This window comes from Elgaria multicarinata, chromosome 4, assembly GCF_023053635.1.
Source record: "Elgaria multicarinata webbii isolate HBS135686 ecotype San Diego chromosome 4, rElgMul1.1.pri, whole genome shotgun sequence".
Classification (NCBI taxonomy): domain Eukaryota; kingdom Metazoa; phylum Chordata; class Lepidosauria; order Squamata; family Anguidae; genus Elgaria; species Elgaria multicarinata.
In genome coordinates this window covers 61,541,089-61,559,673 of record NC_086174.1, presented here as the reverse complement: position 1 = coordinate 61,559,673, position 18,585 = coordinate 61,541,089, and the positions used below count along the sequence as shown (strand labels likewise).

Here is an 18,585-nt window from a genome sequence, read left to right as displayed (position 1 = left end):
TGCCTCACTTTGAAGTCGCATTCATCAGTGCAAAAGAAAACATTTCAACATATGATGATGAATCGGAGCAGGAAGGCAAAATCAGAAGCCATCTCCACATATTTGGGAAATTGTAATGGGTACACTGGAGACAATGTGGACCATTTAGATAGGACTACTGCACCCAATATGTATGGGTATATATGTGTGGGTGTTAGGGATGACAGAAAAATATGCAATGCATCCAAATGATTCCACAGTGGACCAACTTTTTCCCTGCCACATGGAATCTGCAGGTTTGTGGACCATTTTCCTAACACAGGTTGGAGGAGTGGAGAGTTGGAAACTGAGAGAAATCATTTATCCATTTATTTACATCTGGGGACTGCCTTTCTCCAGAAGAGCTCAGAGTTATCAGAGCTATAGTGGAGTAACCCATGTTGTCTTCACGACAACTCAGTGAGGTATGTTAGGCTGAAAGACAGCAAGTTAACCAATGCCACGTGGTAAGTTTCATGGCTCTATGAAAATTAGTCCCAAGTCCAATAGTCAGTCCATACTGCCATGTTTGCTTCAGAAGAATTCCAAAAACAGTTTTCTCCAAGGACCAAATAATCATTACCTTATTATGATTGCAGGTGCTCCATGAACCTCTGATCGATGAAGATCCGGTATTCATTGCCACCTGCACAGAGCGGGAGTTACGCAAGAGGAAAAAGAGGAAATTTAGTCTCTGGGTTCGACAGTGCTCATCTACTGGTTTTATATGCCAGGTAAGAGCCCATGGAATTGGTCTAAACCCAGTTTCAAACAGCTGGATAGAGCATTTGTGCTTTGGGGCAGTTTTCCAACGGAGTACAACATGATATTTTGACAAAGTGCCCCATGATATTCTGATTAACAAACTAGCTAAAAGTGGGCTAGATGGAACAACTATTAGGTGGATTCACAGTTGGCTACAGAATAGGACTCAAAGAGTACTTATCAATGGAACCTTCTCAAACTGGGGAGAGGCAATGAGTGGGGTACCGCAGGGCTCAGTCCTGGGCCCAGTGCTCTTCAACATTTTTATTCATGTTCAGTTTAAACTTCCCCAAGACCTTCAGTAAGAAGAGAAATGTTTAGTGTATCTTCCCTAGCAAAAAATCCTTGCAAGAACCAATAAGGTGAAGTGAGAAATCACAAAAATTACAAGAACAGCCAATCTAAGGGAGTTCATCTCCAGCTCTTCCTGCCAGTCAAGCAGATGTTCTCTTATACAAGCGAAGTTGGAATATCTTATGACTCCTGATTCAGTGAATTAGGCCGGGAGGCATAGGAAACTACGAACTCCAGCAGGAAATGTCATTTCTGAGCACGAGTATCCAGAGCTTAAGGATGAGGCCTACAAGGCCTCCGCTGTCTCTAGTAAGCCCAGTTCCTCCCATTCACAGAGATATCTTTGTTTAGGAAGGGGAAAGGAATTGGTAGGAAGGGCTGGATGACAGTGATGGTAAAGAATCAATTACAAACTGGGTTCAAATTTCAGAGGGGGTTGGTCTTGGCTTTTAATGGGTCATGGGGTTCTGAACTAGCGGAGTTCATATCTTGCCTTCTTCACCAGTTTTTAAGCTAGCATTGCTCCACTTCCCAGTAACTACATCTTCAACTCCTTCATCACAGTCTCTGGTTTCTTCCATTAATGGATCATTTGACTGAGGTATTATAAGTGCCGGCTTTTCAATTGACCTGCATGGACCTTGGCATTGAAGGGGAATAGGTATAGAGAAATGTCAACAGGTTAGACAGCAGATCTGTTCAGAATATAGACATGCTGGAAGAAATCCAAATATACTGGGCTTTAAATATAATTCATTTTCTGCCCTTAGGCCATCTCCATTAACATACATCTTCAAACTGTCAAAGTCAATGAAAATGGATGACACTTGGCACATCGCAGGATCAAACTCAACAGCTTGAGTCAAATAGTGAAATTGAAACTTGTATTTGGCTTGCATCCAAATAATTTCCAAAATAATCTCAAGAGCCTTTGTCTGTACGCATCTCGACAGCTCTGTCTCCTTATTCGAAAGGGTCTGGTGAGAAAGGGTTTTAGAAAAGTTGTGAAAATGAACACTTCAGAGTGCAAAACCATCAATATCATGGCTGCAAGAACAGATGTGAGATCACCATCAGCCCAGTGTTTGTAGACTTAAATACTGCCTTCAGCTTTTAAGTTGACGACCTCCCCAGTGCATTTATACAAAAGCCGTGTGGAAGTCAACCATTTATTTGGAGAATGCCTGCTGATCTGTGCAGGAGGAAAACAATAATTTGCTTGATGTACCCAAAAGGAGCTTTGGTTAAGTCTAAATGATGGGTTCCTAAAAGGAGATAATTGAGCTAAATGAGAAGAAAGGTAGTCTCTCTGCCACTATCCCTAGGAGTGTATAATCCGAACAAAACGATTTATACAAATGTAGGTGAGGATCCAGAGAACTGCTTCTAGTTCGCCCAAAGGCTTGAAGATCCCCAGCATATTAGTTTCACTTCTTGTCTTTGAATAGCAGACCCTCAATGGCATGTCTGGTATGTAGAAGAGGAGCCCTGGCCTTCAAGAAGTCAACTGTCCCCTTGGGAGCATGGAACTTGCACTAGGGTTGGATCCAGATTTAGTCATGCTTAGAATAGATCCATTTAAATCAATGGGACTTAAGTTAGTCGGAACTAACTAAAATCCCATTAATTTCAGGGGGTCTACTCTAAGTATGTTTATATCTGGATCCAAACCCAAGTATTGGACTGAGTTGAACAGCCGAAATCTTGATTATAAATTAACTTCAATAAGGGCCCTTTTCTCCTGTACACTGTTAGTAGTAGAATTTGCAAAGGATTTATTATGCTGTGTCGATGAGATTTATTTATTTATTTATTTATTTATTTATTTATTTATTTATTTCATTTTTATACCCCCCAATAGCCGAAGCTCCCTGGGCCCCTCCTTCAGCACTCTCCTAGTTCCTGGCTTCACAAGGTGTCCCATGGGGTAGTGTATACTGCACACACAAGGACTTGTCCAGAACTGGGAAGATCAGCCACATCTCCCAGTACCAGCCAATTGCTCCCCATCTCCCCACCATTATCCCCAGCTTGAGAACACCGACTGTGTGCTGTTTCCCTTCCCATTTGGGAGAGGGAGCAGTGTGCAGGGGAATCCGCATTGTTATCAACCGATCCCTGGTTGGAGATCACAGTGGGGATTCCTCCAGGAAAGCCCTGCCTCCTGGAGGTACCCAAGGAGGCTCTGTGGGCCAGAAGGTCCACATCCCTGATCTAGAGGAATCCTAAGTGTATTGCAGCAATTAATATTTGACCTGTCTGCAGCCATGACTTTCCTCACCAAATCAGTTCAGTAGGTGACAAGGGGAAGACTCATTGATGACAACCTTGAATGTGAGTGGAGATCTCCATTCCTTTGCATAGTTTAGTGAGAGCAGGTAGCTGAACACACAGAATGCTGATAGTTGGGAAGGACAAAGCGCACAGGAGGGCCAAGGCAGAACTTGGGTCAGCCTAGAGGCAGCGTCAGCCACAGGCCAGAATTCCAAGAGGACCATGTGAAGAAGGATGGAGCAGGAATGCAAAGGAGCAAGTAGTCAAGAGGGGAAGGGAGAGGAAAGAAGCCAGGTAGGGAGACCCCAAAATGGATGAAGAGGCAGGCAGAGTTAGAAGCTGAAAGCCAAACAGACAAGCCAGAATCAGGCTGTTGCCCAGGCAAGGACCCACTCCAATTACAAGGCTTCGAAGCACCCAGTGTACATCTTCTAGCCAAGCACACACTCCCGACTGAAGCATCTTTGGGTCCAACCTTCCTTGTGAATGAAAGAGGAGCTATAGTTACTTAAAACAACATGTTCCATCATTGCATTGCTATTATAGTCAGGAAACTTTCTTCCTTGGCATTTAAAATGGTTGTTTCCTATCATGTCCTTGACAGGCAAGGGTGAAGAATGGTTTATTTGTTTTCTAGCTTGATACCTTTCTAAATATTAGGTAACTGCCTTCCCTCAACCTTACTCTACCTAAGCTAAATATATTCCATTTTCTTCATAGGATTAACCTTGATCAACTTTGCAGCTCTTCTTTGAATCTCTTCCAACTTATCAATAACTGCAGGACTGAGGAATTAAATTCCAAATGAGACACTAGAATAATAATTGTCCAAGTGGGTGCAGTCCCAAATGCCATTTAATGGGCACTTCATGTTTCCAATTTAATTAAGCCACGTAGGGACTACTCTGGCGGCTGCTGCACAGGCCTGCCACTCAAATGGCAGCTTCCAAATGGGAAAAGGAAGTGAGAGCTATGAGCCATTCTGGTCTTTTCTTTATGATGTCAGGAGTGCTGAGTACTGCTAACTTCTCAAGTCTTCCCAGAGTCTTGCTTCTGGAGTCTTGAGACTGATTTATATTGATACTATCTAAAATGGCATTGAGTTGGCGTGTGTGTGTGTGTGTGAGAGAGAGAGAGAGAGAGAGAGGGTGGGTGGGTGTCAAATTTCCCATTTTTCTTTCCTTTCTCTTCTCCCTGTTACCCCTTTTACATGAAATTGGAATTCTTTATGATCCTGGGGTAAGCTAATGTCAGAGAATGTCAGAATTGCACAGAATTGAAACGGTGATATATTAAAACTGGGATGACTTTGAATGTCCTCATGTTATGAATAAGCTTGTTGGGTCTCTCATTAAGTCCTAATTGATTTACTTGTTCTGCTTTGAGAGAGCAAAAATATAAGCCTGGGGTGAATTTCCTTTTCAAGGGCAGAGTTACAGGATGGTTAGCCATCTGTCTCTATCCATGTTGCATCAGAGAACCATTTGTTCCCTACATATAGATGGAGGTCCCTGTATCTAAGAAATGCATCTCCCTAAAGTAGAGCTCCATGAAAATATAAATCTTGTAAAAATGAAACCAGAGCAGTTGCATTGTCCGTGTTTCATTGCATCATCCACGTTTCATGAGTGGAGAAGGCTCCAACAGCTTCCTTCCACCACAGCCCATTTCCAGTTGGTGTCACTCTTCTAAATCACACTTGCAGCTTTACTGATCTCTCTCCTTGAATGTCAGAGAAATTTGTTCCAAGTGTTAATTAAAGCATGGCTTAAAAAATATCCACTCATGAGAGTCATGTGGGAAACCTTCCCTGCCAAGCATGAGGCCAACTCATCAAGTTTGGGCACAGATTATTACTGCTATTATCCAGACAGCTTTAATGTCTGTGAAAATTGGCTTTAAAAATATGACTGAGGACAGTGCTGTTTCCCTGGCAGCTGTTTATGCCCGGGAAGTGACGCATGAATCAGTCTAAAAAGAAGTACAAGCATCATGGCTGCACTGACATCAGGATTTGTGGCCCTCCAGATGTTTTGGCCTGCAACTCTCATAACCCCTCACCATTGGCCTTGCTGGCTAGGGCTGATGGGAGTTGCAGTCCAACAACGCCTAGAAGGGCCACATGTTCTCCACCACTGAGCTAGAGCATAACGAACATTAATGCCAAACAACAATGTAGTGGCATAGAACAGCCCCCGGTCAAATAAAACTGAATCAGTGAAATACAGAGCAGATTCCTTAATTTAAACCCTGTCTACTGCATTCCTTCTTAAAACATAAGTTTCTATATGAAAGCAATATATTGCTACTGGCTCATCAGCTTATATTTTAAGATTATGTCACTTTAACAAGAATCATAAAACCAAGTTCAATCAAGTAAGCCACAGGAAAGCCCTGCATATAAGGGCCATTGGGGAGCTGCTGGATCTAGTTATAGAGGGACCTGCGTGTGCGAGAGAGAGAGAGAGGAGGAGGAGGAGGAGGAGGAGGAGATGCTTTGGTTTGGTTTGGGGAGATGATGCATCCTTAAAACACAAGGATAAAATAAGGGATGTGCCTCAACTGAAGCAGCACCTTGCAATCCTAAATATGTATTTATTTATTACACTGTTATCCTGCCTTTCCTCTTAAAAAATCATGCTGAAGGTGGCTAAAAATAATAAAACACAGATAAAATAAACAATTATAATTAAAACCTAAAAAAAACCCCAAACCAATTAAAAACAGAATTAAGAACACATCCATTAAAAAAAGGAAAGAAATAAAGAGCACTCATCAGTAAAAACCTACTTCAGCAAACAAGCCAGCTTAAAAGTCAAAATCTTGACTGTATAAAAACGTATTTTCCTGAAGACAGAAGGTCGACAGAGATGAAGCTAGTCTGAGCTCCCTCAGCAGGGATTTCTAGAGCCTGGGGTCAGCCACCGAGAATATGGCCGTCCAACGTCTAAGATGTATTAGTGAAATACAGATGTATTTTCAAGCTCCATAGCAAGATGAAGCATTTCTGATGTGTTTCCTAACACAGGCCAAAAGCAATAGCAGAGAACTGCAAAGGGTGCATTGTTATCTAGACAACCAGAAACAAACTCCTTCACATTTCAAACTCAGTAGCTCTTTCCACAGATAAAATTCTAATGATTTCTGAAAACAGACCAGTTCAAAAGAGGGCATTTTCTTCAAATAATACTTGTTTGCTCAGGTATGGAATGGCATTCCTTGTTGCTATTCCAGCAGAAGGATTAAAGGACCAAGAGGCCACTTGGTAATTATTAGTTCATCTCCTAATAAGAGGGCAAGAAGGTGACCATGAGCCTTTCTTAAACATTGACTTTTCTCCCTGCTGTTCCTCCCCTCCCCACTCCCTCCTGGCTTGGTTCTTAAGATCTATGTCCACCTGAAAGAAGGAAGTGGGACTGAAGGTCTGGAAGCTTTGAAGAACAAGACCCAACTCCACAGCATGGTGGCCAAGAGCCTTTGCCAGAATGCTGCAGGGAAAAACTACATCATCTTCACAGGCCCCAGCATCACCAGTCTGAATCTCTTTGAGGAGTTTGAGAAGCAAGGTTTGTGCCGGGCTACACATTCACTTTGATCAACAAAGGACCTCTGAGGGGCGGGGGAGATCCAGTTCACAAAATCCAATGCCACGTTAATATTGCCAGTCTTTTAAGGTGCCACAAGGGCTCTTTGGGGTTTTTTCCTGCAACCGCTAAATCTGGCTGGCCCCTTGTGCAATGTTGACCATAGAGGCATTTCCATTTTATGAAGTTTAGAATGAGAAAATAATGTGAATGAAATCAGTGAATTAGGGGAGAGTGGCCAAACTGTAGTGAGATAGCATCTCTGAGCACTTGAAATGCACCTGAAATGGAGGAATTATTATTATTATTATTATTGATATAACACTAAATATAATAAAATCCCTAAGTGGTTCACATATAAATATTAAAATCACATTTAAAATACAACATTAAAAACAATTCCAATCTCTCTATATAAAACACTAAGGCAATGGGTGGCATAGAGGTTCTGAGCTATGACACACTGGAGGTTCTGAGCTTTGAGAACAACTTTGTACGCTGGAAGTTCAAGATATGAGAAGAACTTTATGTGGCTAAGCAACAAGATATATAATCACAGCTGGGAGTGAGGGAGAGCAGCTGGCAGGGAGCAGGGAACATCTAAGGAGACCGCCTTCTTTGGTGTTCACATTTCCAATCAGTATTCTCCATTGAAAGTATCTCCATCACTGTAGACAATTAATCAGACAATTCTTCTGGGCTTCAGTATTGTCTGGAATGTTTTATTGAGATAAGAAGAATTTCCTTCTGAAAATTGTACATCATTGGATGACCAACAGCTTGCTAGCTTCTTCCAGTCTGGTAGGTCAACAGATGACTCTGTTCTTTTCCACTCTGGAACCGCAAGGTAGTTTGCTAATAGAAATGTTTTGTCATCCTCCGTTTGCAGAGATTTATTGCTGTGGGTTGCTAAGTGCAAGAAAAAGTGACTGCACGGGCCTGCCTCCATCTATGCTAAACAACTCAGATGCTCCTCAATCTCGAGGACAATACAGGATAAAGATGAAAGGAAACATGTCCTTGATCTGCTGGTACAATAAAGGCTATTTTCGGTTTTTGACCAATGCTTATTCTCCAGTTCAACAAGGTGAGTGGCCTGTGCACCTATGTGACTTGGTCTTGTGCTAGAAGGAGTTGGACCCCAACTCCAAATGATGGAGTATAATGCAGGTTACAGTCCTTGGAGTCACCTTTTTCTCCATTTCTCTCTCTTTCTGTTGCCTGCTTTTTTTCCTCTCGATCTCTTTCTTCTCACCCAGTGGGTTGCCAAGAAAGGGACAGATCACTCTCGCCCAAGGACTGAAAGAGGGCTTTTGAAATGAGTCCGAGGGCCGCTAGAAATGAGGCTGAGGGCTGCATGTAGTCCTAGAGCTGCCGGTTGCCCCTCCCTGTTGTAAGAGGAAAATTAGGATGCAATGGTGTACACATATACCTGGTGGAGGTTGGCGGCTCCGATGTCAGTGGGGCAGTGAATCCGGTCCACATTTCAGTCACTGACATCAAAGCCACCAGCCTCCACTGCATATACCTGGAGTTAAGTCCCATTGAACTCAATTGGGTTAGCTAGTTAATGCACATATGTGGATAATAGCAAATTCACAGCAGTTATTCCTATGTTAAAAAGTAACATATTCTTTAAATCTCTGTGGCATTTTAATAATATGGGCCTATCTACAAGTATTTAACCATTTCTTTGGAGACTGAGAAGGACTCTAGGAAAACCTTGAATCCAATACTATAGCTTCTATGTATTTATGTAGTACCTTTGGTGTACAGAGAGGCATAACAAAAAATGCAAGCCTCCATCCTATGGAGGTTACTTTCTAAATGTATGGCTGTTTGATTCATCAAACTTAAAAAATATATCTAATGGAGCAGTCTCCACTGACTGAACTGCTGACATAGGCAGTTATTTGCATTTTTTTTATCTTTGGCTAGTAACTAGACACTTGTTTGATTGCATATGGCTTGTTCTTGGGTTATTTGAAGTTGTCTAACCCTCAGACAACCCCTGCTTCCTGGGTTTGCACAACACAACAAGTCAGCTACCTGCAGGAACCATGCAAACCTGGTACCCACAGGTGCAATGCAACAGCCCCCTTGGGTAAATTAAGCCACCGTGGGCTGTTGTATCATGCAAACCAGCTCACTGTGTTTTAACCAAGTTAATGATGGCTAGCTACAAGTGGCAACAAATTGTGTTTTTCCTTTTATTTTTATTGAAATAGGTGTTATAATTAAGAGGAAAAGTGGAGAGATCCCCTGCCCGCTGGCAGTAGAAGCTTTCGCTGCTCATCTTAGTTATATTTGCAAATATGATGACAAATACAGCAAGTAAGTAAGCAGTGAGCATGAACCTTATAGTACTGTTAGCATAATGGAACTTCTCTCAGATTTTCAGGGGGGGGGAATAGATACCTGATTTTGTCTTCACTGAATCTGGCACTGACAGCAGAATCAAACACAGAGCAGTAGTGCTGACTCTCTAGAGACTGTCTAGAAGAAATGGACTGAAAAAACAGAGTTAAAAATGTATCTTCAGCTAATCTGAGGCTCCCCGGGGGTAACTCTGAGGTAAAGTGGCTATATGTGGATTTGTTTTAGTTTGTGGCCAAGGGTTAAATCCATACCACTTCACTCTGCATGTACGTCTGTGACAAATGAGAGGAAATGCATCACCAAAAAAGAGGACACACATGTGTATGTGTTAATTTATCTGTCTAGGTGCAAATTTAGAAATAATGATTTTAATTTAAATAGCAATGCAACACATCTCAGCATAATGGGGAAGACTATGATCAGGTGACCTGTGTGTGCCTACTCAATTTGCAGTCCAGGTGTGAACTGTTGATAGACAACTTCACATCCTAACTCTCCCTTCTTAATATGGTTCTTGGACTTTAAATTGAACTTTGACTGGCCAGCCCATGACTTCAAAAGGAGGACTGTCCTCAGTTAGGTATAATATGCCTTGCCTAATGTTCTCCTCATGTGAAAAACCCCATTGTGTTTGAAGCTGTCATGGTGACATAATTTCCTCTTGTGTATTTGTGCTATTTCGTTATCCACAGTGCCACCTAGAGGTTATGTAGCAGAAAAGCAAACACTCTTCGCGTAGTGCTCAGATCTCAATTCTGTGACGAAACCAAAAGTGGATATAGCTAGTAACAGCGTCATGTAGAAAAGCTCTAAGATCTAGCTACCAAGCAGAGCTGTAGATTACATATATCTTCCAAAAGTTCTTTCAGGCCATTCCAAGATGGCTTCAGCCACATGTTGTCTATGTTCTGGAATAGCTTCAGCCCAAGTGTGACACCTGAAGAAGGTATTATCAGGGAGAACGCACAAAGGGGAAAGAGAGAGAGCAAGCCCCTTCTCCCTTTTAGTAAACAAACTAAACCCTTTACAATTGAGCAAAGGGTGTCTGTCACTACCCCTTGCAACATGGAGCAATCGATATCCCTATAAGGCAGAGCCAGGACTTGCGAGAAGCCAATTAGAGTTGTGCAAGACATTAATCACGTCAGGCTCCAGAGCTGGGCAAAGGACACACCTCTGCCTGGCAACGCATCGATTAGCATTTCAATTGGGAATGCCAGGAAGGGAAAGGCTGGCCAGAATCTACAAACATGTTCCCTTGGCTGTGACAGAGAGGATGCAACCAAGGAAATGCCTCGTACAGATTCTAGTAGAACTGGCTGTTTTGCAAGGTTCGCTGGCTCCCAAAATGGAGTTTAGGCACTGCAAAATGGCAGCAGCCACATCAAACAAGCAAGTGCTTCCGGATGGAGGGTTCCTAGCACTGTCAATGAGAAGGCATTATGCAGCTATTCCGTGTTTTCTTATTTAATGGAAGTTTTTTCTGCTAAGAAATAGGTGGAAGCCACAGTAAGAAAACAGAGGAAGGCCACAAACAGAAGATAGCAATGTCTGGATGCCCCCTCCCCAGTGAAATTCTGTGAATGAGGCAATTCTTGTGCAATTTCTGGCTTCGTAGCAAAGAGATAGATAATTGGGTTTAGATAAATGTGTTTAACTTTCCACCCCATCTCCTAGAAATGTCTTTGTGGTTTTGCATTTAAAGGATGTAGATCATTTTTATTTTGTACTAATCTAGTTTTGCGTGTTCTATTTTCACATTATAAAATGTGATTTCTTTGCCTGGATTCTGAAGTGGTATGGACCAGAGCAAGCTGTACACTGCCTGCTTTTCATAGAGCTTTATCACATGGGGGGAAATCGCGTTTGCTTACCGTCATTTCTCCACCTGCGCGTTTGTCCCTCATTACTTCCTCTTTCGAAAGAGGAAGTAAACAAGGCCCTCAAGGCCCATTCAGTGGACCTTTTTTGATTGCGCTGCTTCTCCTGCACACAGTAGGAAATAGCAGCAACTTCCATCTCAAAAAATAAGTTGGACTTACTGGGGTGGGGTTTTTTTTGTTTTGTTTTTGTGCCACAAAGAAGGCTAGAAGGGGCGGGAGGCACACGGGAGGCAGATATCATCGTCCCCAGTAACAAGCATGCAATAAAATGCTCGTCTGATGGAGCTCATAGAGTTGAATTGGCTCTTGGTGTACAAAAGACTGTATTCAACAGGTCATAGCTACCTCCGAGGCTGTTCACCTATTTTGAATCTTGCAAATTGTAGTGGCGATCGGCTACCAAATAAAGAAGCTGATACATGCAGAAACTTCCCTGCATTATGAAGAAATCTCCCTCTTAAAAGAACAAGGGAAGTGTCCCCGATCCTCTTTGACAATAGCAGCAATGTTGATGTATGTGTAACAAGCAAGGACAACAACTTCTTTCATGGAAAGAGCTTAGCTGTAAAAAGTGCACAAATGGCACCGACACAAAGCGGAAAGAAGCTTTGTGAGCCAAGTGTCTTGCTGGCTGGGAAGTGGGGCAGAGGATGGAGCTGGCATTGGGTCAGAGCCTCTACAGCAAGGGGAGAGGACTTGGCAAAAACACGTTTAGACATCGCTTCCTTAGACCATGTTTCAAGGGGCATTTGAAATCCTTTATGCAACTCTCTTAGGAACCATACTGAAAACAATGATATGGTACACTAGAGCCATTTGGTTTGGCCAGCTCAGCAGGTGTGCTCCTTTCGCAACACCAGTCTGGAATATGCACACTGTAGTAAGTTGGTACAGAGTCCATCATTTTATTTACACTAATTATCTTAGGGTGGCCATGTGTCCTTTTATGGAGGATGGTCCTTTGTATCAAAGGTTGCCAGAGGACTGTCCTCCATTGAAAGGGCTGCCTTATCCGGTTTAAAGACTGTTGCCCATCAACAGTTAGCATATGAACAGCAGACTGAGCAATCAGGCCTACCCAGTAGCCTTTCAAAGAGAGGACGATTGTCTGGCAGCCCTTCAAACAGAGGACTGCTCTCTGTAAAAGAGGACAAATGGCCAGTAGCTGGAACAATGCTGCTCTCAGCACCTCCGCCTCTCCCTGTCCACTCATGATAAGCTTTGCGGGGGGAGCACTGGGAGTGGCACTCAGGAGGGGGGTGCCAGAACCCCCTGCCAAGGACCCATCCAACCTGGCCCTTGGATAAAGGTGCTTAAATGAAGACTATGTCATTGGGGTTTTTTAAACAGCACAGTGAAGGAACCTCTACTGCAAATGAAGAATACATTTGTGAGTCTTTCTAAAGCATTTCATAAAACCTTCTCCCCAGCCAACACCACTTCCAGGAACAACTTTATTACGTTTCTCAGAGGAAGAGCAGAGTATAAGCAATTCAAAGCAGACCTTTAAAACAGCTTAGCGGTATGCCCAGTGCACTTAGGCTAAAAAGCAAGCAGTAAAGTTGCACAGATTAGAAAACAAGGGGTAGATCTCCATCTGAGCCATCCTTGAAAGGTCAGGTGTGTTGGGTCCTCATACGCCTGGTGCTGACGCTCCATATGATCCTTCATTTTAAATAATACAGTCTTGAGAAAAATGGTCTTACAAAGCAACACCTGGGGATTCCGTTCACTCCATCTTACTGAATTAAAACTGGAAAGTATAGTGAAGAATCAAACTTCCAGCAGGAGAGGGAGGGAGGGAGGGAGGGAGGGATATTGCTTTTAGATGAACTTTTGAGACATGGCTAACTTTATCGAGCTGGAACTTCAGTGTTCGTTAGGTCATTCACATAACCTAATTTCACGTGGAGTGTGTTTTGAGCTGCTTGGAAAACATCATTTTGTGGAAAGAGAGAGAGAGAGAGAGAGAGAGAGAGAGAGAGAGAGAGAGATTGTCATGTGAAATCACCTAGAGAGACAGAGGCCTTAGCTAGACAGGGTGATCCCCAGGATCGTCCCTGTGTATCCAATGTGACGCATAGGAGATCCCAGGATGAGGGAGGGATGATCCCTCCCTTGCCCGGAGACCTCACCCTACACTTTAGGCCCAGTTTTTCCATGGTCTCGGGCTGAGCCCAAGATCACGGAATGTGTGGCTGGGTGCTGCAGTTTGTCCCGGCCCTTTGTAGTTCCTCGCCATGCACAGGGCTGGGGTGGGGTGAGTGGGGAAAATAATTATTTTTTAAGAAGTACTTACATTTTGCACACGAATGCTCATGTGCGCCGGTCTCTTTAAAAATTAAAAATGGCGGGCGCAACACCTCTCCCTCGGGGGAGATCTCATGATAAAAAAATTGCGAGACCTTCACCCCTCCATCCCACTAGACAGCTAGGTCTAGCTAAGGCCAGAGAGAGCATACTGGCCAAGTGCTCTGATTTAAAAGAAGATCTGGTATTTTGATGATTGGCAGAAATACTGATTCCTTTTCGCTACCCCCAGTGGAAGCACAAAATTAAGATTACTATGCTGGCCACTGAGAGCAGGAATTTAGTAATTTGCATTGCCTTTCTTTGGAGCATTTAAAATTGTCCTAATCTCCCACTGGCGCCTTTCACGGTGCTTTTGCCATTGATGCTTTGCAGGAAGCACAAATGTGCCAGGTCTGTACTGGCTTTCTGTAGTACTCTGATGCATGGCTCAAAGGGCTGCTGTTGAACAGCAGTTCCCTTGCATAACTATACCCCAAGGATGGGCAACCTTTTCTTCTGGGATTCAGTCAGGGCTGGCAGCAACAGTGGGCAGAGGCAGAGATAACATCACCTTTGCTTTGCGACATAGCAGAATTGCTGTGCTTCAGCTGTGTGAAAGAAGGGGGTGACTTTTTTGTGGATGGGGAGGGGGCAGTGTTTTGGAAGTGCTCTGGCTCCAATGTCAGTGGGGCGGTGAATCCACTCCATGTTTTAGTCAGAACTCTGGCTTCAAACCTTGGATCGCACTTTTAGAGTTCTGACTGGCTCTGACTAAAACCCGGACCAGATTCACTGCCCCACTGACATTGGAGCCATCAGCCTCCACTGCTCTCTCTGCTACTTTAAGAATAGACAATTTCCCAGGAAATGTTGCCTCACCTCACACTGCTACAAACAGTCACAAGGGTTTTCATTTTTACGTTACAAAGGCAAGCTGGCAAGTGGGGGGGGGGGGCGGAATTCTGAGCAACTTCATAAAGGCTGAAGGGTGGCGTGGAAACAGGAGAAAGGATGCAAGATGCTGCAGTATGCTAGATGCCGCTGGATGAAATTAGGCTACAGACTGGCCCACAGGACTTAAGTTCCCCATCCGAGCTATACAACACAAGAAAATGTTACAAAGTTAACCATCTTGTTTCTAGATCGCTGTCAACCTCCGTTTTAGCTGAATGTTGGTCTAAAAAGCATTAGGAACACCCAGGGCACTCAGTATTTGAAAACAAACACCATGTCAAACTTACCTGTTAGTGGCTGCTTTATTCCTACTTTGCAAGCTCTAGTTGCTTATGGAAAAATTAGCCGGGAAATAAATAAAATTAATTTTACTTTATTAATTTTAAATTAAAAGTAAACGAAATAAATTCAAAAATGTACACTATTATGTACCATTCTTTTATGTAAGATGTAGGGAAAGAACATTCTGTCACGCTTCTGGATTCTGTGCTTTTTAGGACCTTCTTGTCTTAGAAACGTTTTACTGGCAATTCAAATTCTCTTTCCGCCCGCCCTCCTCTCTCTGTGTTTTTCTAGGTATTTCATTTCTCATAAACCCAACAAGACCTGGCAGCAAGTGTTCTGGTTCGCCATCAGCATTGCCATCAACAATGCCTACATCCTGTACAAAATGTCCGACGCCTATCACGTGAAAAAGTACAGCCGAGTGCAGTTCGGTGAGAGGCTTGTCAAGGAGCTGCTGGGCTTGGAGGAGACGTCGCCTTGTCATTGATGCATTGTGCCGTGTGGCTTCGGTCAGGAGTGGAGAGCGGAAGAGGGCCAGGAGAAGGAGGAGGAGGAGACGACTCTGGAATGCCAAAATGGGGGGACTTGCACATCGCACCAACTGTGCGTGGTCCCATGTGACAAAATGACCCGGGAAGTCACTTGAGTGTTGGGGGCTTTGTCAACAGCCCTGATGATGGGCCCTAACGAGAGCACCATATGACAGCTGCGCATGTGGATGCGCTTAGGGCACTTGTGCATCAGAAGTGAATTTACGTTAGTAGCTCTTTCTTAATTCTATTTCTCAAACAGGGTGTTAGTTGTCACGGGGGGGGGGATTTCCCTTCCCTCCCACCCCCCAATCCCCCGCTAAAGCGTCTCAACCGTTCAGAGTGGGCATTGTAGTCAAACATATTCCTCTCTGAGGCTGTGTGTGATTGGCAAACAGTGTAAACGCTATGCACCACCGCGTGGCTGAGCATGCTCAGTGCCTGGTGAGGGGGTCGTGATGAAGAGGTCGCTAGAAGAGAAATATTTAAAGATGTACAGATCTATTTTGCAAGCTTATTCTTAGGCAATGGCAATGGAGACATAGTGGACTGATGAAGATTTTATTTTCTTGCAATGTTTTGGATTGGAGAAGGGAATATAATTTAGGGGGAAATAAACACTTTTTTAATATAAAGGAACTGGAGGCTTTACCAATCAAAGCTAAAGTCACTTTTTGCACCTCAGGACTCTGCATGAGCTTTGAGGTTGACTTCAGTGACGCTGCAACAAAAGTATAAGAGATTTAATTTAATTGTAACCATGACACATTCTGTTCCCAGCATCAAATCCCACAACATAGTGTGAGAAATGTAACAAGACAATCATCCAAAGAACCCGTTCCACCTTTACTTTAGATGGATATTCATTTTCTCCTGAGACTTGCATAAACATATATGGCTCCATCTCAGGACCATCTTACATATGCAGTAGGGGACTTGCGTGCTGTGCCGTGTGTGCAAAAGAGGGCATGATCCCACTGCACATGGAAAAGAAAGCAGACCCAGAGTCCTGTTCTCTGCATTGCAGACTGTAACTGTGTGCGAGCAAACCAGGTCCCCCATAACCTGGGCACACAACTGAGAAAACAAGGCTTCCTGTTGATCTCTCTCATTGCAGATGCAAACATACATCCCTTATATCTGAATTGTACATGCACATCATACTAGAAGCACTAACACCTTGTTGTGTGAGAACATCTTTTGTTTGAGACCAAAATATAATGTGCTGCTTTCCCCCACTCTGTCCAACGTGTCGAGATTGATTTACCATACATGTTGATGTCATATTTACACCAACGTGGCAGGAAAGCATAGACCCCCATAGAAACATGTTTTGCTGTAGCACACTTGGGATAATCAGTCGGACTTACTAGAACTGGAGACTTCTGGTAATAGTCATACATTTACAAAATTACCCATCTAGAGAAATAAAAAGACCAAGCTGACACCATCGGCCATCACAAGAGCAACAAGCTTGTGCAAAGCCGTGTGCAACAGGGAGATTGCGTTGAGCTTATGGCACCAGTGAGCAATACAGTAGGTGCAAGATTCCAATGGTAGAAGGTTAAAAGTTGGAGGAAACAGGAGAAAGAAGCATGGTGTGTGTACTTTTTCATTACCACATCATTAATTACAACTTGAATCCATAGCTCAGTAAATCAAACAACTTCAATAGGGGGCTGCCAGTCTTCTCCCCCCCCCCCCCAAATCAATGCAGCTATCAATTGGAGGTGTGAAGCTGCTATCCGGCACTATTGCCTCTTATGACATCAAGACGTGAGAAATCTTGCTCTCTTTTAACTGTACATTTGAACTGGCCTCTAGAACACTAAAGGAAAATAGAAAGGGTTGATTTGACGAAGCATGTTATGCAAATTATCTTGGTAATGGGTGGCATCTTGTAAAAGGAATGAAATCTAATCTATCTGGATCTATAGCCATGGACACATATTGACATGGACAGACAAATGTAGTTGTCTCCCAAACCCAGAGCACATACAGAAATTAAAAGGGGCCATTGTGACAGAATTGGGGGTTTGATGGGCCATTTCCGGAAAAAATGGATGAGGCACATTTATGTTCTGAAGCATATAGTTTCTGTTTACTCTAAAAAGCAAAAAAAGTTGCCCAAAGAGCATTTCTAGATTTCCTTGAGAAATATCCAAATACATCTATTTTTAAGTTTGACCAGCACCAAGTTTCTTATTATTTAGCTAGGTTTGGTAATAGTGAATTTAACACTGGTGGTGAAACTGTAGTTAAAGCTACAGATTTTCCAAGGGAAGCCTACAAGTCTATTGTGGCAAAGACCACAGAGAGCCCGATGGCATCTTAAAGACCATCAGATTTATTGCACCATAAGGTTTGGTGAGCTAAAGGCAACTTCCTCTGCTATTTCCCCAAAGTGTTTTCTTCATTATGATGCCATCGTTTTGGGCACTCTGCTGCAGAAAAAAGTTCGTGGTATGGGCCGTTTGCAGGGGGGGGAAAGCACTGCTAATCATAATCAGTTCACATCTTCATACTTGATGAAGGCATCCTAAAATCTGTCAGGTCACACCTCACACTCAGAATAGAACAAGGAGTGCAGTGTTGCCACATGACCATATCCTGACATGAAAAAAAAAGTGCAAACAAAAATATGCAACTTTGCTAGAACCTCCTATCCCATGATACACTTCTCCCTTTGGTGCTGGAGACAATGGCCACTTGTAGATCAAATTGTCACACAAAGCCATAAAGCACCCTTCCCTAATCTGGTGTCCTTCAGTTGTTTGGGACTACAACTCCCAGCACCCCCAGCCAGCATAGAGGATGATCTCAATGCAAACATTTTCCACTTACGATGCTTCCAGATGAGGCTTTTTATTGAACAGTCGCCCTGCCTCAAACACATAATTTTAAAAGGAGCCCAGACAATGATGTCTTCCATACGTAACCCTCCTGTGTTTTCCCACCTTTTCTTCCATCTCTTTCCTTAGCGCACACATAAAAATCTGTAAGGCGGGAAAGGCGGAATGGCTGCACAGTATCTTTAGATTGTTAGCACTAGGAGCTGTCTGTCTAGATCCACCCAAAGATCTCCTTTGAGAACGCACCATTGTGGGCTTTCTGTTGAGTCCCCAAGTTCTTTCATGGCCACTCACATTATACACTTGCTATAGGCAGAAATTCCCACAAACACCTCTCTTGGCAACAACAAAACAAACAAACAAACAAACAATAAACAAAATAACTGACCGATTGCTGTGCCTTTGTGATATCTAAATTTACTGCCTGAGGTGGCCGCTTCACTCTGCCTAACAGTAGGGTTGGCCCTGACAAGAG

General features: G+C 43.3%; 1 protein-coding gene across 1 annotated transcript in view; it reads left to right on the top strand.

Moving 5' to 3' along the window:
- The window catches only part of PGBD5 (piggyBac transposable element derived 5), a 67,424-nt gene extending 51,908 nt beyond the window's left edge, over positions 1 to 15,516 (top strand). Inside the window, exons 3-7 of the mRNA XM_063125654.1 lie at positions 618 to 752; positions 6,737 to 6,917; positions 7,825 to 8,022; positions 9,164 to 9,269; positions 15,020 to 15,516. Coding sequence (XP_062981724.1) covers positions 618 to 752; positions 6,737 to 6,917; positions 7,825 to 8,022; positions 9,164 to 9,269; positions 15,020 to 15,215 — 816 coding nt within the window. The 3' untranslated portion in view covers positions 15,216 to 15,516. The remainder of the gene's footprint in view (positions 1 to 617; positions 753 to 6,736; positions 6,918 to 7,824; positions 8,023 to 9,163; positions 9,270 to 15,019) is intronic.
- The last annotated feature ends 3,069 nt before the right edge of the window (positions 15,517 to 18,585 follow it).